We start from the raw sequence: 21,927 nt of genomic DNA, 5'->3' as shown, positions 1-21,927 counted from the left end.
GACTTTTATCTAATTCAGAACACATTTCTGCTATGTTTTGCATTTCAGATGCACAGCTTCTTTTACATTTATTTATTTATTTATTTGGAGCGGTTTTTGCTATAGGGTGCGTGCGCTCGCCAGAGAGACAGAAAGCGAGAAATCATCCCCCAGAGGGGATAGCCACGCTGCAATGCTGCCTCCTCCATTCTCCTCTCAGGATCTTGGGCACGCACACACATGCACCTGGCATGAGTTTAAGTCACCAGGTCCAGTACTTGAACCACGGTCGACTGCATGGAAGTCCAACGACATAGCCATTATGCTAACTGCTGGTCCCAATGCATAGCTTCTTTAAGTCATATGGGGAGAGCTTCAGTGTAGGTAACAGAAGGAATGTCAAATAGAACGGGGGAAATTCCCTCTTACCATCTTTTAAAAATGAGTTCATGGGGACCAACAGGTGGTGTAGTAGTTAAGGCGCTGGATTCCCACATGGCCAACCACAGTCCGAGTCCCAGATGCCGTGGCTTGAAAATCATGCTGGGCATGTGTGCATGCCCAAGATCTGGAAAAGAGAATGGAAGAGAAGGGGTGTTGATGTGGCCACCACCTGGGGAGTGATTTTTCACTTTTCCTCTCTGTTTTTGTCTTTCTCTTCAGTGAGTGTATGTGGCCTATGGCAAAAAATCTACACCTAAAAAATTAGTTCAGGAAGAAAGTGACTCAAAAATATATGCATTTGGTGCATATATAGAAAGATGGTGGAGTCGTATATGTCTAATGCAGAAAAGCTCAGAAAACACAGGATGTACAATAGAAAAATTAAAATAACATTGCTAAGTTCATCAACTTAACGGGGGACAATGGAATTACTTAAAAATGTTCTAGATTGCAAATTTGGAAAAGTATATCTAGTCCTCATTCTGAAACTAACCAGACACATAAATGTAGACAAGTCACTTTGCTCTCTAGCTTAATTTACTGATCTTATGAACGAGGCCTGAATGACAGAGGAATGTGTACATGCGTGTGAGTGTACCTGTGCATGCTACAGTATGGGAGAAGTAAGAATAGATTCAGTTAATCTTTAATTGTATGCTCTGAACATTTTATAATCTTATGGTTCTTTATGATGGAGCCAGATGTTCTCCTAGATGTAAACGCGCACCTGGTGTGAGTTTCAAGCTGCCAGGTCCAGGACTCAAATCGTGACCAACTATGTGAGAGTCCAGCAACATAACCATTACACCACTTGCTGGTCCCTGGTCCCTATATTCTTAGAAATTAAAAATCATAATGGAGACAAAGATTCTGAGAACTGACCTTACAGCAGCAGCTGGTTGCTATGTGTGGGCATATCTCAATTTTCTGACTGCCAGGGGATGAGTGAGTATGAACACAGGACAAGGCATCTGAGGCTAGAGCCCCTGTGGATGGTGTGGATTGGTGGTGTAAATGCCTCTTGGTAAAGACAACAGCCTAAGTGAAAGCGTGAAGAGAAGAGCAGCACTGGGTGCCTGGGCATTAGTTTGGTTTGGAGAAGGGACACGTGTGAGCTGGAGTCGAATGAGGCTCTGGGGTTAAGTAGGACTACAAGGTTGAAGGACTTGGTGCATTCAGTTGACTAGTGTAGTACCTCATCCTAAAAGACCTAAGTAGAGCAGGGCTTACCCTGGTGGTGAAAACTGGGGAAGTGACTCAGAGCTGGGACAGTATGCCATTTTGAGAGAAATGCAAGTTTTATGGAAGGCAAGACAAGTATTAGCAGGCAGGGCTGGAAAACACACAGGGGATCAGACCATGATGGGTCTGATGTCTTTTACTGTATTTGTAACCTCCTGACAATGAAAAAAAAAATAAGCAGAGAAATGATGTAATCATATCTGTCTTAAAAAAATAAATAACTGGCAGCAGATGGAAAAAAAAGACCTGGAAAAAAGAAAGTCTAGAAGCTAAGTATGGAAGCAGTGTTCTTACTTGAATCTGTAAAAAAGAGACTACAGGGCCAGCCAGGTGGCATGGCGGTTAAGGCAGCTGGATCGCATATGGTTGATTCAGCGGTTTGAGTCTCAGGTCTTGCTGCTTGAAAAATACACCAGATATGTGTGTATACATGCCCCAAATCCAGTGAGAATGGAGAAGGGATTATGGCATGGCTGTCCCCTCTGAGGGGTGATTTCTCACTTTCCCTCTGTCTCTCTGTCTTTCTCTGGTGAGCACACATGACCTTTAGCAAGACTTAATAAAGACTCCAATGAACCAACACACAGAGGTCTTCCTGCCTCTATTTCTTTCAGAAATTCTAAGAACAGAGCTTAATCTGATCAAGACATGCCTGCAGATGATGAGTATGTCTAGTTTAAATATACATGTACCCACATACAAATCACATGGAAGACAGAAAAGGAGATTTTAGCAGTCTTCCCATCCTACAAGTTTCACTCATCCTTAATATGCAAACATTAATGACAGTGGCAGTGATAATCATGGAAAGATTTCCCTTTTTCAGAGAGAGAGATATTTTTGTTATACGGTACGCATGCTTGCCAGAGAGGCAGAGAGAGAGATGGAGAGACAGAAAGCAAGAAATCACCCCTGAAGGGAGGTGGCCATGCTGCAATCTTTACTCCTTCATTTTTCTCTTGGGATTCTGGACACCTACACACACACATACACACAAGCACACACATACACACACATATACACACACATCCCCGGTGTGGGTGTGAGTTTCAAGCCATTGGGTCACGGACTCGAACCATAGTCATCCACATGGGAGTCCAGCATCTTAATCACTACGCCACCCTCACAGAGAGATTTCTAAAATTAGGGAGGGACGTACTCAATCATTTAGATATCAGGTATATTTAAATTCACGATGTAATTGCATGCATCATGTATTGCTGTCTACCTGGTTTTGTATTCTTTTTGGTAAATATGGACTGGACTTCATGCTCTCTGCTTTTGTTTTCAACGTTGTCACTACAAAATAATTTAATCCTCTAGAATATTTGTAGCTACCCAGTAATCAGTAAGAGTTGATATGCTAGAAATCAGTTCTGGGCAGGCTCCATGGCCTAATGGATAAAGCAGTTGGATCCTACATGGTCGAATGTATGGTTCAAATTCCAGCCCTACCAGCCTGAAAAACATGGCAGGCATGTGTGTACATGCCCCAAATCCTGACAGGATGTAGAAATGGAGGAGAAGAGCTTATAGGCATGACCATGTCTTATTGTAGGGAGCTTTCTTCATCTGTCTCTCTGAGAAGCATACATACCCTCGGGGAAAAAATAAATTAATAAACTAAAATAAAAATAAAGGAAAAGAAATGGGTTCTTACTAACACTGTTAAATCAGTCTTAATGAGTTGGTTAAGCAGCAACTCCCCATTAGTTATAAATTGCAATTATAAGTTAGAAATAAAATTACTTTCTTACTTGCATTTTCAGAATGTTTGTTCCTTATATATTAAGATGCAATAGATTTTTTTTTTTTTGAGAGGTTTTTGCTATAGGGCATGTGTGCTCGCCAGACAGACAGACAGAGACAGAGACAGAAAGTGAGAAATCACCCCCCAGGGGGGATGGCCACGCTGCAATCCCTTCTCCTCCCTTCTCTCGGGATCTTGGGCACGCACGCACACGCGCCTGATGTGAGTTTTAAGTCACCGGGTCTGGGACGCAAACCGTTGTCGACTACATGGGAGTCCAGCGACATAGCCATTACACTAACTGCTGGTCCCAATGCAATAGATTTTGTATATTGACACTATCCTGCAACTCTGCTTAGTTTGACAATTTTGATTCCTTAACATTTTTTATATACAAAATCTTCTTCCTTCTTAATATGAGTACCTTTTCTGTGTAACTGCCCTTGCTAGAAGCTTTAGCACAGTGTTCAACAAAAGCGGTGAGAGGGCCTTATCTGTCATTGGTCTTTGTTGTTGTTAATGTTTGTTTGTTTTTATTGTCAGAGAGCATGTACTCTGAGACAGAGAGAGTGAGAGAAAGAGAGAGCAAGTGAGCTTCCTGAAGGAGTGTGGTCATAACACAATCCATTTTCTTCATTTTGCCAGGATTTTGGGCAGGCACACACATATGCGTTGTGCATTTTTCAAGCTGCTAGGACTGAAACTCAAACCACAGTTGACCATGTGGGATCCAGGTTTCTACGCAGAGCACTTAATCACTGCACTGCAGGACTGGCCTTCTGTTCCTGATCTTAGGGGAAATCATTCAGTTTTTCGATATTAAGTATAATGTTAACATAATTTTTATTGTGATTCTGAATTGATTTTACATTTGAAAATTCTATGTACAAGGCTCTCAAGTAACGGCTGTTACTGGATCAATCAAACAAAAATCACTTTGCTGTTTTAAGTAACAGGGTTTTAGGGGATAAATGTATAAGTCGACAGGATCCATATTAATTTACTCTATTACAGTGTAAATATGTGCAAGCCACTGGCCCGATTATGTGTTACAGACGCATCAAACACCTATGATGAAAGCCTGTGTATTTTTAGTGAGAGAGAGAGTTTTATTCCCTACCACAAGCAAAAATGCTTTTCTACTTCCTATGTTGGTACTTTAGGTAAGTTAAATACACTGACATGGAATTGGGCTGTCTATAACTGGCTGTGACAACCATTAGGGTGCTATAAATAGTAATCCTTTCCAGTTTATTTTAGTTTGTTTATTTTAGTTGCCGATGTCAGGAATTCATTTCCAGAACGATAGTCTATAACATCTTGATCCTATCCCTGAATTCTATGGTTTGGAACCATAGAATTACTGAAATTGTCTATTTGCTGTAAAAGTAATTAACTATAATCTCATTTTACAACGTCACTGTGAATATGGACTTTCTTTCTCTTACAGTTATTAATGCCAGAATACATTTGCTTTAAGATTTATATTTTTGTGAAAACACTCAGACTACGTGCCTACTAAAGACAATAGACAAGAGAAGTCAAAATTTCCCAATATTTCAGGCTGGCAGGTGGTGTGGGGTTTAGGGTACTAGACTTCCACATGTCTAACCATGGTTCAAGTCTTGGACCTGGTGGCTTGCTTTCTCACTTAACCTCTCTTTCTCTGGTCAGATGAATAAATCAATTTAAATAAATAATTCTTTAAAAATTCCCAATATTTCTATGATAGTTATCAATTAATTTTTTATGCAAGAAACACAAAACAATAATGGTTCACAGTCTATTGCTGTACTCACTAAACACTGAAAATTCTGTTTTAAAGTGCGGTGGTCGACTCATCACATAGAAATAGTGGACAGATCTGAATCTCTTTTGCATCTTTTAGCTCCTTTTCTGCTTGCTTCAAGCACAAAATACTTATAAAAGAACTATATGGTGGGAATAGATAGAAAAGTAAAAAAAAAAAATAATTCTCAGCTGGGGTTTGGGTCCTGGACCTGGCAGCTTGAAGTTGAGAATAAAGTTAAGAATAAAGCCAGCTGTGAGTGTGTGCATGCCTAAAATCCTGAGAGGAGAATGGAGGAGAAGGAACTGTAGTGTGACCATCATCTTGGGGGGTGACTGCACACTTTCCCTCTGTCTGTCTCTGCCTCTCTCCTATCTGACGAGTGCACGTGCCCTATGGGTAAAACCTAATAAATAAAAATAAAAAAATTAATAAGGCACTTTGAGGATTAAGCCTATAGGACAGATGGTATTTTAATAACTCAGGAGAGGACAGTTTTCTCCATAACCAGTTTCCCCATGCTACAAGGTTAACAAAAACTATTTCCTTGCCAAGAATCTGAAAGGGCTTTTCTCAGGCCTTTAAATATTTCACAGAGACACATGTTCATTAGCCATCTGTATGTGGTATATGAAAAGTTGACATAATAAAAAAAGAATTGGATTATTCCCATTCAAAAGATTTGCTTACATAGCCATTACGTCTTATTATTCTTAAAACTGGAGAATATCAGTTTAGATCATTCTTGTAATACCCAAGTACTGACCATCTTCATCTACCCAGCAGCATTTATCATTTAGACAGGGGAAAAGCCAACATTTAATTTGACAACGGATAGCATAGCAAGGTAAACATTATAATGAATATTAAAGGTCTTCTTGGCAGATACCAAGCTAAATTGCATAAAATATTAAATGTGATATTAGAAATTTAATGATCATTGTAATAAAATGTCTTATGTGTTATAAAAACTTAGTAAATAATACAGTCTAACCATTTATTAGAACATTATTTTAAGACATGATTAAAATAAGCTTGAATGAGTAATTCTTATGAAAAGCAGAAAATAGAGTTCTTACCAAGTTTGCGATGATATAATGGTAGCCTTTGACATGCTTTCCAACACTCACAATCTGTGAAGATATAAGAAAGTAACAGAAAAATCAATCTAATTTTACTAAAAGATTATTGCTAAAGATATTAACTATTCTAGCATAATTTCCTATGGAACTGTGATGGGAAAATTATATAGATTTCCTTACGAAAGTCATATATTCTAATTAGAAGAATTTTATAAGCCACATTAAAACCCAAGCAGCTAAAGAAAATAAATTCCATTTTAATTTCTTTCACATTCTATAAATGACCAATTATTTCACTACACCTTGTTCAAAAAACTACTATGTTATCACCACTTAAGAAGAGAATGACAGTGCTATGGACTAACTACAGTTTACATATATTTCTCAAGAGAACAGATTAACATAGAAACTTAAAATTGATTTTAATTCAGAGAATTTGGATATACTTGATTTCCTGATATTTATAGAAATACAATATAGATCATTAGGAGACTTCAATGGCTAAGAATTTATCATCTATAAGTAGTTTGGATTGTTGTCCTGAGCAGAAAGTGAGGTTTTTCTAAGGTACAATTTCTGTTTTCAGACATGTCTTATGCCAGAAAATACCCAGTTAATTATATGCATATGGAGATAGCAGTTTTTTATTATAACAAGAAAAAAGACAAAAGAACATCAAGAGGTCTTTTTACTGTCTCTGTTAGATTAATGTTTTTCCCCCCAAGGCTATCTTTTAGGAGTGTTTAGGAAATTAAAAACAAGAATATTAAAGAAAGAAAATAATAGGAATTTTTAAACAGTAAATTTTTATTTTTGTATTATAGACTAAAACTCTTATTCACTGTAAATCTTAAATTTCTTCAATAACAGCAAATTTAATTGCAGTACTAATGAGCAGCTTTGCAACCTCATTGATGTTCTTTCAAAGAAAAAAGTTAAATCATTTTTTAGCATTTTAATCGTCTCTAAAAATATACTTTTTTGTCATTGAGAAACTTGCATGAAGTACAGGAAAATCATTTTAAAAACCAGAATATATAAATTGTGCTAGAAAATGTGGCCATGGATGAAATGAAATTTCTGCTTACCTCCTCTTTCTAGTGATTATATCTAAAACCTCCTCTCTGTCTAAAGTTCTGCAGTTTCACTAGAATTAGTTTAGATTTTATCTTCAACTTTGCTGATATTTTCCAGAATTTACTGAACTGATTTCTTGAGTATGAGTATTGCTTATGAAAAATTCTGGGGAATTCTCAGCCAATCACCTTGCAAATATCCCTTCCAAGAGGATTTCTTTGCTTCTACCAGATATTGCAATGTTGGTATCACTGGCCTGGGGCTACTTTTATAATAATTTCTCAGTTTCTAGATTCCTAGACTGCAGTGGGTGGTATAAATTCAAAACATAATCTGCCTAAAGCAGAAGGCTGTGATGATAAATTATCAGGGAAGATACTGTCCGTACCGTACTAGGCCAAGGCCGAAAATACTTGATTCCCTGTACAGGTGGTAGATTTTGCCCAAATTCTTCTCTTTTATTATGTTGTTGTCCTTAATTGGTCTGGCTTTATATGGGATCTAAGGTCTACTTTATTGTACTGACTGAGCCCAAAGCCCTCATTCCTGGGTGAGCATTAAACCCCAATCGAGCTTCCCAATCTGGCAACTTCCTTCATTGTAGCCACCTTTCATTCTCAGCCTCTGAAGATTATTACTTTCTTGGAGGTTCAGCTATATACTTATAACATTTTATATAACATTTCTTTTTCTTTTTTTTTTAATATGTATAATTTGCCAGGGGACATATGTGCTTGCAGCAGAGAGACAGATAGAGATGAAGAGAGAGTCAGAGAGAAAGTGAAAAACCAGCCCCCTTGGGGCATGGTCATGCAGCAATCCCCTCTCCATGTCTTCCTCCCTTTGAAATTTTGGGCACACATGTACATGCATCCGGTGTGTTTTTCAAGCTGTCAGGTCTAGGAGTCCAGCTACAGGGTTGGCCATGTGGGATTCGGCTCATTTAACCACCACGAACCTATGGCTGGCCCTTAGAATGTCTACGTGTTTTATTGCCAAGTTTTTCTAGTCCATAGTTTATCTAAAACTGTACTGCTCTTGAAAAAATCTACTATAGAAGACAGGCAATTATAAAGATAGTTCAGTAAAGAGGCTGCTTAATTTGTTGTCATATGGGATAATTCAATCCAGAGGTATTCAACATGGGCTAAACAGACTGGGGTCCTTCTATTTTCTGGGAACTTGAGGGTTAGCCTATGCAAAAGACTTCAGGGAACACTTGATAGTTGGTGCTAATTTAGGAAATTATATACTCAATTATTGAATCTACTTGGGATTCCTAGTCTTTTGCCCCAGCACAGATCTTTGCCACTCAGCATGCCATTATTTACCTCTTGCTGATTCATTGTAACGTTTTGTGGTGTGGCTATTTTAAGCCTTTTGCAATCTCTCCAGGCCTCCATGCCCACCCTGTCTCTTTTGTAACACTCTCAGCTTGTGATTTCCGTGTAACTGCAGTGGAAAAACCTGTGCCTGCTGTATAAAAAATTCATTTTAAGGTAAACACGTCTAAATGTGAAAAAGTCATGGGACCAGTAGAAATTCTGTACTGGGTGTCTCATAAAAAATCTATACCCGTTCTATAATAGATTGTCAAGCAAAGACCGGTAATCAATTAGAGCCTATGTAATACATTTCCAAAGTGTGAAAACTTACAAAATCATGAGAACTGAAAGGGACAAAAATCCTTGCAGAAAAGGCTTTTGCAGAGCTCGATATACATCCGCACTCTGGGAAAACAGGGATCTGAAGATTTATTTGCCTGGCTGGTGAAGCTAGAGAGATCACCGTCTTTGCTGAGCCCGATGCTGGCTGGGAAAAAGAAAATGTTCTGACAAACTGCTCTGAAGACTTCACTGCCTGTAACATTAGAGACCCTACATTCCTACTCCAACTCAGGGTGGCCATGGTTTAAAGCCAGATCTTGAGCCCTCTGCCAAGCATCCACTACTAGATGGAAGTTTCTTTGCAAAAAAATAAATCCAATTTATACTTCATAGAACAGTGTCCTGGAAATAGCGTGTTTAGGGTTTATTTGTCGTTGTTCTTGTTTAGATTGTGTAAAATTGACAATATCACAGTTGTGGCTTATATGGCCCTTGTCATCTGAACGAAAGTGAAGAATATCTCACGTCAAAAATCAATGAGTGACTTGCCCAGATACAGACTAAACCCGTGTTTCTATGTATTTTACAAATAGGAAAAGAAATAATTTGAGATGAATGATATGAATACCAAATAGCACTGCCTTCATATAAGTGCAGTAGGTCAACGTGTCATGGGAAACCATTGCCTAGGGTGAGGATTTGATGGCAAAATTTCACTGTGAACTTTCATAAAGACAAAACAATGTAGGGGCAGAAAATCTGCAGCTGATTCTTTTGTTAAAAGAAAGAGGAAGGACCAAGACAAAGAATAATGATCAAGCATCTGTTTAGAGTTCTGCAGAATAGGCGAGGGAGGTTACACACGTTACATTGATCATACATTTTTAACTAAGTCCATTCTGACAAGAATAAAATGTTGAAGAAAAGGTATTGTGATTCCTTTCATTGCTTTCCCTATTTGTTGTTTAGAAATATCCCTGATTCTGGGAGCCAGCATGTGGCATGGTGGTTAAGGTGCTGGACTCCCACATGGCCAACCATGGGTTAAGTCTCAGGCCTGGTATCTTGAAAATTATGTCGGGCATATATGTGTGCATGACCAAGATCACAGGAGAAGAGTAGAGGAGAAGGGACAGTGATGTGGCCATCCCCTCTCGGGGGTGATTTCTTGCTTTCCCTCTCTCTCTAGTGAGCGTACACATCCTATGGAAAATCCCCCCCCCCCAGAATAATAATAACCCAAAAACTAAATAATAAAAAAAGAAATATCCATGATTCTGGTCAAATAAATCATTTCTAAAGTGAGACCTAAATATATTCACAAGCTAAATGTCTGATGCAAGCACTGCAATTGTTTTATTAACAAATTATGGTATAACTAGTCTTGATGATTTAACTTCTAAATCTTTATTCATTGATTGAGGTTGGGAGAAAATGAACCCAAGACATTTTTTTAATCTTGACTCCACTTTCAATTCAATTTAGTTCATCAAATATCAATAAAATGCTTCCCACCTCTCTGTTTTGGACTAGGAGATTCAAGGATTAGAAAGATAAGTCAGTCAATGCCTCTGTTAAAGAGTGTTTATTATCTCATAAGGGGATAAGACTCACACAGAAATGACTAAAATGTATAGCAGGGTGAGGAGAATGCAACTGGTATGAAGGAGAAGAGAGAACAAGGTAGATTTTAAGAATGAATAGACACTAAATTAATACTGATTGGATGAACAAAACAGTTAATAATATGAATATCATAAACACTGGTATATGAAGGTCAACTTGAGACTTGCTAATGAATGAAAATTTGCCCTTTAATTTACAGTCAGATTTTCTGTTACTTCCTTATATGTATCAATGGATTGTAAAGCCCTCAGGGATTCTCCTAGCAGGTCTGGTATGCATCACCTCCACACATTATGAAGCTATGTCTCTTCTATCCAGCACTGACTTTAGCTCAAGACTTGCAGTGGTCCTCTGGGGAATGAGTGGTTTGGGTTTTGCTTTCAGTTTGTTCTAATAAGTCAGCTGGAAATTCCTCTCTCAATTGTTATTGTTTTCCTGAGAATTCAGTGACATGGAGAGAACTGTACAATGCATTTGGTGGTGTTAGGGCCATTGATGCTGGTGAATGTTATGGTCATAAAGGAAATGGTTGCCTCTCACAGTAGGGGGTCTCTGTCTCTCCTGGAAGTTCCTACTGAAGTCTGACTTCCAGGAAAAGAGGTGGAGTAGGGTCCATTCGGCTAGAATGTCGTGCGCAGACCTAAAGTGCAATGTCTCGTGGCGGGCTTCAGTAATAGACACTACCGATGCCCTCCTCTCCTTTGCCCTTGCCATTTCGATGCACACTTGCTCACGTTCCAACTGTCAACACCTGAATTTCTTTGCCTCAGGGTTTTCTCTGGTCTCTAAAGCCCACTCTGCCCCTGGAGGGGAAAGAAGTCAGTAGTGTGAAAGTTAGTTATTTAAGATATTTGCAAAGAGGCATAAAAGATTTTATAGAATTTATGATTATGGATTTGAAGCATATGTAATAGCTTGAAAGAACTAATCGGTTAGCAGTAAGCTCTTTTTTCATTAAAGAGACATTTCGTATGAAGCAATATTAAAAAAATTCTAATGAGATGTAGGTGGAGGGGTAATTGTCAGCTTTCATAAACGAACACAAATATAGTCATTAAGCGATGAAACTGGGACTCCAGCCCGGGTCTTTTAACTATGACTTCTGTACTCTTTCACTAAATCCCTTTTCCTTTCTTTAGACTGCAGTAATTCATAAAAATAACTTATTCTGGCAAATATTAATATAGCTCTCATAAGAGGAAAGAGAATAAGACAGATACTTGCTAGGGTGGCATTCTCTATCATATAAGATATTTGATGTATACCAAACTTGTTTATGAAAAAATCCCTAGCTTTCTCATAATGAAATAAGGGGCACAAGTGTTTGTCTTGCCAATAATCTATTTCAACATACTGCTTATTTGAATAACAGCATATATGCAAGGCGTCCCTAATTCTGTTTTGCATGCGACACAGACAGGAAGAGGAACAAGGACACAGGTGGAGGACTATCAGGTAAACTTTAACGGATTCAAGTATAGATTTGCAGTTTTTTCCCTAAATCCATAATAAAGCTAATTAGCAAAAAAGCTCAAATATTGGGTTGTCTGAAAAGATGCATTTTTTTTGCATAGAAAACTATGTCATGATTTTTCCGACAACCTAATAAGTTGGGTTTAGTTTTGCGTAGCTTGTACTTTGCCAGGTGTATATTTAAAATGATGATTTAGAGATATATGTTAAATTTAATGAAATCCTGATAGATCTTTAAAACAGTTCATGGTATATGCAGACTATGAAAAAACTACCCATGAGTTTAAAAATTTTACTGCACCAAAATAAACTCATACTTTAATTCCACTTTCCACAAACTTTTTGAAGTTTCTTTGTAGGTAATCCTATTTATGGGTAGCAAGCACAAAGGACTCAGTTAAAAGCTAAACTATATACAGTATAGGCCAGTGTGAAACATATTTTATGATATCTTTTGGAAATGGGAATTCCATATGTAGTAATATATGCAGTAGACTTTTATTAATTAAAATAACTAGAATATCTCACTTCTAATTGGACATATTATCAATGAGTAAATATCTATTCTTAGATTATTAAGAAAACTTGAGAGAACCTATGGAATTGGGAATAAAAATTATTTTCAAATGTCACATACTGTTGCATATATTTCAAAGAGATATACAATTATGAGGAAATAATTGATGAATTTCAAGGTCAAATATACTCAAAATGAAACTTAATTGTTCAAACAGGTACTGTACACATCCTATGTGAAGGCATTGTTCACAGGTTGGATGACTTCTGAGATTCTGTCAAATTGAAAGCCTACGATTCTGACTCTCTGGTGCAGAGAACTGTATGAGTCGTTGGTCCCAGAAGGCTTCTGTTAAAATACCCAGTTCCTACCCTATCCCCTTGCTTTTACATTTATTTTTAAAATCATATTTGAAATATCATCTAAACATTTTTCCTTTCTTAATTTTGTAATTCAAGCTTCCCGTTATTTTCCTGAATGTATACAGGCAAATAAAATGCTAAGAGGTGGCTGTAAAAAGAAAAAAAAAATGTACTGTGGCCAATTGTGCTGGGAACACTAGGTTAAATAAGGTTTAAGAGGTTTCTTTGCTGTAGGAAATTTTAGAGACTTTAATATGCTAATGTACACTCTGAAATCTCAAGAGGCAGATAGAGTATGCAGTTCTGAAGAACAGCTTTCAAAGGTCATTTGAGGACATTCTTCCTATAGCATTTCCCTCCACTCATCTCTCCCCCTAACTTTCACATGCATTTCATAGCTCAGTTGCTTTAACAGTATTTTTTAATTTCCTCAGTGTTGATTATCTTTATCCACAATAATAACGAAACCATTTGAGGCATATTTAAGATAAGTTCTGTTCATAATTTTGGGGATGCACCTCCCTCACTATTTAATAACTTCAGCTAATAACTTTTTAGTCATGGGTTTTAAAATCTGCATGTGTGTAATTATGTTCAACAGATAAAACTGTGATTAATTAAATATGTATGACATACGACACAAGTTATTCTCTTTGCTTTTATTTTAGCAGAATATTTTCTTTGCATTTGATCTTATTTGGGCTTTGTCATGCTATATTTTAAATAGTTGAGTAGTAGAGAATCGAGTTCCTAGTGGAGTCAAAGTGAGGACACAGATATAAGCAGACACCCTTATAATAAATGAAAAAAACTTTTCTGAGTAAAGCTTTTATATTTGTTCAAATGATTAACTCCAATATTATTAAAAACAAACATAACTATACAGAGAAAAGGCAGAAAAAAATGCCTTTCTAGTAAACTAGATTGACTTATTTGGTGTACTTATTTAATATTTACATAGCAAGCTCACTAAGTATTTTGCCCATATTTTATATAGGTTACCTGAAATTTAAAGGGTATCATCCATCTTGACTAACATTATGCCAAAATATTAAAACTTCCAAAATAAATTTTCTTTTTTTAATTTCATCCTGGTTAGCTAAATTATACTTTTCAAAATGTTAACCAGATTAATGGAATCTGTGAATCCCTAACTTAAGGGTGTGTCACTGCGTTTGGCAAAATGACCATATATAAATAAATAAATAATACAAACCTTCATTATTACTCTTTGGCTTCAGGGACTTCTCCTGAGCCTAGGACACTGTCTGGCCTATAACAGACACTCAATCATTATGTGTTTGGTAGATACTGTGTAGATGTAGTTTTGCTCTTGTATAAACCCTACTATAAAAAGTCAAGTATAAAGATTGAGCACCATCACTCATTTGATGCACAACTTAGACAACTGGTATACCACTCAGTCGTTAGCTGTCTACCTCTCAGTTCATTTTCTATGTTGCCATCAGAGTTATCAGTCAAAACACAAAGTGGATCATGTTTAAAAACATCTAACTATACTTCCAATGCGCTAATGAATTTGAAACTATGCAGTAAAACTAAAACTACTCAGTGTCTCGTAATCTGTCCTTAGTTTGCTGTGACCATCTCCTCATTCCTCCTGCACTGAATGCTCCAATCACACTCCTTTGCTTTCTCTGGATTTGCAGTTCTTCCCCACTATTCCACTCTTGCACCTGTACCTTCTCCTGCTCTTCTTCCTGGGGAATTCTAGCTATTATTTCAGCAATTTGCATCCATCTATTTTATTACACCTTCTGAATTGTGCTGCATTATTTCCCTGTGATACTTTGTTTTCCTTTACATTTGTAATTCCCTCATGGGATGGATTGCAATTGACTTCACTTATATTTAGCACTGGCAAATTAGTAGGCATGGAATAATTGTGTCAAATAAATAAATGACCAAATATATGAACATAGATGAACGTTGTATATGTGTACAACAAAGGAAAATAACAGGACGGGTGAACAGATACAAGAAAATTCATTTCTCTTGTGCTACTTGCAAGATATTTATATTTGTCTCCCATTAGAACACAAGATTAATAATAAATGTGGAATACAATTACACAGACACACACACACACACACACACACAGTATGGGGTTCTGTGATGTTAAATGGAAGGCCATAGAGCAAGTGCAGAGACAATGTAAGCCCAAAGCTTGAAAGAATATACTAATCTTTTTTTTTTTTTTTTTTTTTTTGGACAGGTTTTCACTATAGGGCATGTGCACTCGCCAGACAGACAGAGAGACATAGAGACAGAAAGCGAGAAATCACCCCCCAGGGGGGATGGTCACGCTGCAATCCCTTCTCCTCCATTCTCCTATCGGGATCTTGGGCATGCACGCACATGCGCCCGGCGTGAGTTTTAAGCCACAGGGTCTGGGACGCGAACCACAGTTGACTACATGGGAGTCCAGCGACATAGCCATTACGCTAACTGCTGATTCCCAATATACTAATCGTTTGGTAAAAACAAGGAAAGAAGTCTTAATAAGTAGAAAATAAATTTCTTACATCCCATCTTGGTCTTTCTCCCATTTTAAAAAAGTTTTTTCCAGTCACTGTATGAACCTTTCTTTCCCTCTCTCTCTCTCTACATATTGGGTCATCAGAAAAGTCGTGACATATTTTTCTATCTTTTTCTATGTTAAAATGCATCATGAGTTTCAGCAGATGGAAGAGTGGTTATGTCACTGAACTCCCTCATGGCTGACTGCTGTTTAAATCCCAGACCAAGTGGTTTGAAAATCATGCCAGGCACTAATGCATGTGTGCAAAGTTCCCAGGAAGAGAATGGAGAAGAAGGGATTGCAGTGTGGCCATCCTCCCAGTGGGAGTTGTATATGAGTTCAGAAAAAAACCAATGTAACTAGGGAACCGATTATGTGGTTAATTTTCAGGGGAGGACTAAGAGTGATTTTTTTTTTCCCAATACTTTTCTTACTGAATGAAAGTGATTAAAAAGATGTATCACTTCATTTAGTGGCAGGTAGTATACTTTATTAGTGAACTGTTTAATATAGGTACTCCATAATTTATGAAAGTATAAGTTACACTTATGCTGTCTATAAGATTCAGAAAGATGTCCAAAAGTACTATTGGCTATTTTGCTTACTTTTTGTTAATGTCACCACCTTTTAAACATTTGTAGGTGGAAAATTCTACTGAAATAAATTATGAAATTATCCTCTCTTTTCTACTTAATAAGAAATACAACTTACTTCTTGCTAAACCATAACAGATACTTCTCTGTAGCTACTTTCGATTTAAGGCCGGAAAGTCTTAATGCATCTTATATTTCTAAAACTATAAGCAGATATTTCTTTTTTTCAAAAGATGAGCTTTTGGATGTTTGTGTCAAATACAATAATGGAAACATTCTAATAAGTGTTCTTGCAGCATCAGTGAAAACAAGTGGAACCGGACTTAATCTTAGCTTTCACAATTCTTCCAATAAAAAGGCACTTTCATTCTGACAATCATGTTTTTCCTTTACCTTGAAAAAACTTGTATCCTCTGCTTCATTTGTTGTTCCTTTTTGTTTTAATTGCTAGGGGGCACACATATGCACAAGCAAGAGATGGAAAGACGCAGACAGAGAGAAAGAGAGAGAGAGAGAGAGAGAGAGAGAGAGAGCGAGCGCATGCGGACAATGAGCGCACACAAGAGAGTATCTCCAACAGGGATGATCGTGCTGCAATCCCTTCTCCAGTTCTCCATCCCCTTGGGACTTGGGGCATGCACACCCAGCATGTTTCTCAAGCTGCTGGGTTAGGGATTCTAATTTCAGTGGGCCGTGAGAGATCTAGCAACCTTAGCAGGTAGGCCACAGGCTGGCTCTTCACTTTCTCTTTTGTTTTTTATTTATTTTTGCTACAGGGCACATGTGCTCACCAGAGAGAGAAGGAAAGTGAGAAATCATCCCCCAGGGGTGCCAAAATCCCTTTTCCTCCATTTACCTCTTGGGATTTGGGGAATACATGCACACATACCCAGCGAGATGTTTAAGTTACTCAGTTGGTCATTTGGGATCCAGAGTCTTAACCTACGAGCTACCTGCTGGTCCCATTGTTACATTTCTTTTCTCCAGTCCACATAAGAAAATGAGCTTATAGCTGTAATCATGGCACCAGTTGCTAGGAGACAATTATACACCCCTTCCTTCCTTCCTTCCTTCCTTCCTCCCTTCCTTCCTTCTTCCTTTCTTTTTCTTTAAGGTTTTTGCCATAGGGCATGTGTGCTTGCCAGAGAGAGACAGAGAGACAGAGAGAGTGAGAAATCATCCTGCAAGGGAATGGCCACACCACAATTCCTACTCCTCCATTTTGGGCATACACACACACACCACATGCACCAGATGTGATTTTTTCCAGCCATCAGGTCTGGGACTCAAACCACAGTTGGCCATGTGAGAGTCCAGAGCTATAACCACTATGCCACCTGCAGGCTCCTAGACACCCTCTTCACTGCTGTCAATTTCACTTGCACTAGTCTGACTGAGATCTGTAAAGGTGTTTCTGTTTTCTATGAAAACAATAAACCTAGTGTAGTATAATGGGACTTGCACAATCAAATAAACGCAACTAAAAAGTATGATGAAAGAGTAAAATTCATCTTTCTAGCATAATCTCATGTCTTTCGAGTTTCTCCTCACTTTGTTGCAGATCCTGACTGAGCAAAGCTGGATATGCAAAAGGAGGCTTATAACGAAGCAAAAGCAGCAAGTCCTGCCAGTACTGCAGTGCGGGAAACTGCTGATAGGATTTCTTTGCTGTAGTAATTTCTTTGGATACCTAATTTGTTCGTGTTGCAGTTCACTTGTTGTTACTTTAATATATGAAAATGAAACGCCTGCACTTTTTCTTAGCCTATACAATAAAACCTCAGAGTCCCTGGGTTTTCATCATCTTCGATAGTTAAGATTCTGAACACAGAGGTAGAAAGCAAGAAGTCATGATCCCCCCCACCTCGATTCGTGGAGGGGTAATGGTCATGCCACAATCTCTTCTCCTCCCTAGATTTTTGAGCATGCACATGCACATCCACCAGCGTGAGTTTCAAGTTGCCAGGTCCAGAACTTAAACTGCCATTGGCCATGTGGGAGTCCAAAGCCCCAACTACCACACCACCTTCTGGTCCAGAGACATATTGATAAAAGATATAAAAACAGACTCTGCCCTGATGAAGATTTCAATAGGAAAACAATTGACTCAACTAGTGCAAAACAAGGAATCCACGTTTCTGCTGCCTCCAAGCTTCATAGCTTCCTCTTCAGCTAGTGCTCTTTTCCTATTCCCACCTTTGCCCTATACCCCATCTTGATCAGACAGAGCCACATTCTGAGCTTTGATCGACTCTTTTGCCTTTGTAGTTCTGTCTTCAAATTCTCTTATCCACATTTCATAACTGAAAAAATCCAGTACATTTCTTCTTCTTAAAGACTTATTTTATTTATTATTATTGTTACTTTTTAAATTAGTTATAGAATGTATGTGTTCACCAGCGAGACACAGAAAAAGGGAAAGTGAGAAAGCAAACCACCAGGTCCAGGATTTGAACCATGGTCAGCCATATGTGAGTTCAGCACCCCAACTACCGTGTCACCTCCAACCCCCGTACATTTCTAAATTAAATGTCTCTCTCTCTCTTTTTTTTTTTTTCTATGAAGCCTTCCTAACTGCTTTGATTATTCTAATCATTTCATCTTTTGGATTCTTAACACATTTTATAGTTTTTCTGTTTTTGAAGATATCAAATTGTCTTAGACTTATTGCCTACCTTGAACAATATCTAGCAGATAATTGTTGAATGAAAGTATTGTACTAATCACAGAGGTGTTCTTCTTAATTGCTGTTAGCTCATTCCTACTGTCAGAATGTATGTTTTTAATCCTTTAAAGAATTCAAATGGTGAAAGCTGTTATCTCCACTTGTCAGGTCTCTCCTGGAGTGAGGCACATACTATGGCTAGTTTACTTCTTTGTGCTTCTTTTTGTCTCTTCTTTGTGCTTCTTATTGTGGCTTATATGTTGGTTTTGAGAGTTTTATTTTTATTTATTTCTTGGCTTTGGTGTAGAAAAAAAAGAAAAGAAAATGGACCTTATGGCCAATAGCCACTAACTAAAAGGATTCCTTCTTTTTAGGTAATGACTCAACCAGTAATGGGATTCAGAAGTAGAATTTCTGGATTTCCCATCTCTTCTTTAAAACTTTGGCGATTTTATCTTAATTAATTAATTAACTAATTAATTTTTTGTTAATTTGCCAGAGGGTGCTGCACTTGCCAGAGAGAGAAAGAGAAAGGGAGAGGAAAAATGAGAAAGCACCCTCCATGGTGCACGGTCAAGCCACAATTCCTTCACCTCCATTCAGTCCTCCTATGCGGACTGTGGGAATGCACTCGCACACGCCCAGTGTATCTTTACAAGCTGTTAGTCTGGGACTCAAACCATGCAGTGGGCCCTGTGAGATCCACTTGCTTTCACCACCATGCCACTGGCTGGCTCACCGTTGGCTCTTTAAGATGCTTTATTCAATCCCAGAGATTTCTAGGAGGCGCTAGGGTGAGCTGGGTAGAATTCTAGAGCTAGTATAATTCTTAATGTTTGAGCGCTGTAAATCCAAAGTCTAAATAAGTGGACTTTATCTTTTAATACACACTGTCATGCATTTGGCAATTTGCCAAAAGTCTTGTCCAGAACCTGACATCTCGCTTAGGTGGTGCTAGACATGGTAGGCAGCCTTGGGCTGAGAATAAGTTAACTGGGACCACAGCCACTGCTCACCTTTAATGTGCAAATGACCACATTTATGCTTGTGAAGTTTTCTCTTTTTAACTGATCTTGCCTTGAGGTAGGATTATTGGCTTTTTTTTTTTCTTTTTAATGATGTAATAAGCCTCTGCGAGGTCAATCATGGCTTTTAGGCTTTTTTGATTAATTTGCAAACAGTTTGAGAAGGTCACTGATTTTGCCAATTATCTGAGATTCACATTGTGTCTAATGGGACACTGAATTTCCCTTTCATATAATGAAAGTGGCAATACTGCCGGAAGGGGTGCTGTCTTAGTCTGTTAAGTGTTGCTCCACAGAAATACTCAAGACTGGTGATTTATGATGAATGGATGCGTATTTAGCTCACATTCCAATGGCTGCAAAGTCTAAGAGCTTGGGGCTGGCACTTGAGCAGCCTCTGCTGCATCGCAACATGGTGGAGAAAAGCAGAGTAGTCAGGGGATATGTGGACAGAGAGAGATCGACTTGGGAACAGTTCTTCCTTCTGTAACAGCCCACTCTTGTGAGAACTAACCACTTCCCATAAAAGCAAGAATTCACTCCATGTCTGGGACATTAATCTCTTCCTGAGGTGGGGCCTCCATGTTCCAAACACTGTCCACTAGTCTCACCTCTTAAAGTTCTCACTACTTCCCAGTGCCATTACTGGGAATAAAACTTTCAGAACATGAACATTTGGGAACAAAACACTCTCAAAATCATAGTAGATGCAAATTAAATCTGAGCTATGTGTTAACCAGGCAGTTTGGGATAACTGTGAACCAACTATAGAACCATTTTTCTCCATTCTTTTATTAAATATCTATTTCACACTATAAGGTCAGTCCTTAATATCTTCCTTTGATAAATATTTGGTTAGGCTCCTTAAACACATCTACAGTGTGTCTTAGGATCAGTACCTCCATCTAATCCCTTTGGCTTTATCATCTATTCAATAAGAAATGCCATTAACAGCAACATTTCTGAAACTGTGAGATCCTTGATCATTTTCTATGTATTATATTTCTAAAAGGAAAAATATATTTTAATAGGATTTTAGCAAACACTTTTGACTTAAACCTTCGTCAGTCAAATAAGAGTTAGTTATAACAGAAAATGTGCTTACTCTGTTTGGTGCATTTTAGCCGAGAATACTACCTGACAATAGCGTGTCTGGGTGTGGCCAGAGAGTGGTGCAGTGGTAAAATACGACATACTGCCAGGTGGACCATGTAGGAAGGTCCAGGTACATGTACGGAGACTTCCCTGAGTACACTGGGCATGCACACACCCAGTGACCCAGGGCTGGCTGAATCGAGGGGTGAACTACAGCATCAAGATCCTACTGGGGGTCCTGCCTGTTTCTCTCTGTCTCTTATGGAATCATCAATATATAAATGTGTCTGCACACATGAGGCATTTCAAAAAGTCCAAAAAATTTGATATCTATGTGTCATGTTGCATAAAAGACATTTTCCATGAACTTTTTGAAAACTGTGTCTGTCTCTCTTGGTATAATGTATGTAGTACTCAATTAGTATTTGTAGAATGAATGAATATCCCCAAAAGGCCACTTGACTGTGGCTTTCTTTTTTCTTTATGTTTCTTTTAAAGGTATACCTGACAGCCTATGTGTAATATAAAACTATATATTGCTTTAGGAGCAAACAATTAAGTCTAAAAGACTTCAATGACATTACTGACTTTTAGAGAGAGTAGCAATTTTCAAGATCATCTTACCCAAATTCCTCTTAGGTAAAAGGAAGAGAAGAATCACAGATGTTAATGATTCCATCCATTTAAAAAAATTTTTTTTCTAGGTTTTTGCTATAGGGCAAGTGTGCTCACCAGAAAGGAGAGAGACAGTGACAAGGAAAGTGAGAAATCACCCCCCAGGGGGATGGCCATGCTGCAATCTCCTCTTCCATTCTCCTTCCAGGATTGCAGGCACACAAGCACATGTACTCAGCGTGATTTTCAAGTCACTGAGTCCGGGACTTGAACCACAGTCAGCCATGTGGGAATCCAGCTGCTTTAATCACCACATGACCTGCTGTTCCCCTATTCCATCCACTTTTTTTTCTTTTGTCACAGGGCATGTGTGCTTGCCAGAGAAAGACAGAGACAGTGAGAGGAAATGTAAGAAATCACCCCCTAGGGTGATGGCCACACCAT

The 21,927-nt window shown here is 38.1% G+C and overlaps 1 protein-coding gene across 6 annotated transcripts in view; it reads right to left on the bottom strand.

Moving 5' to 3' along the window:
• GRIA4 (glutamate ionotropic receptor AMPA type subunit 4) overlaps positions 1-21,927 on the bottom strand; it is a 392,211-nt gene that overhangs the window by 103,373 nt on the left and 266,911 nt on the right. For all 6 annotated transcript variants that reach the window (XM_014588766.2, XM_006150932.3, XM_014588767.2 and 3 more), the window contains exon 6: positions 6,284-6,337. In XM_014588766.2, coding sequence (XP_014444252.1) covers positions 6,284-6,337 — 54 coding nt within the window. The remainder of the gene's footprint in view (positions 1-6,283; positions 6,338-21,927) is intronic.

Source organism: Tupaia chinensis, unplaced genomic scaffold, assembly GCF_000334495.1.
Source record: "Tupaia chinensis unplaced genomic scaffold, TupChi_1.0 Scaffold000311_2, whole genome shotgun sequence".
NCBI classification, from domain to species: Eukaryota; Metazoa; Chordata; class Mammalia; order Scandentia; family Tupaiidae; genus Tupaia; species Tupaia belangeri.
Note: the sequence above shows the minus strand (reverse complement) of the source record. Positions and strands in the feature narration are given on the sequence as shown.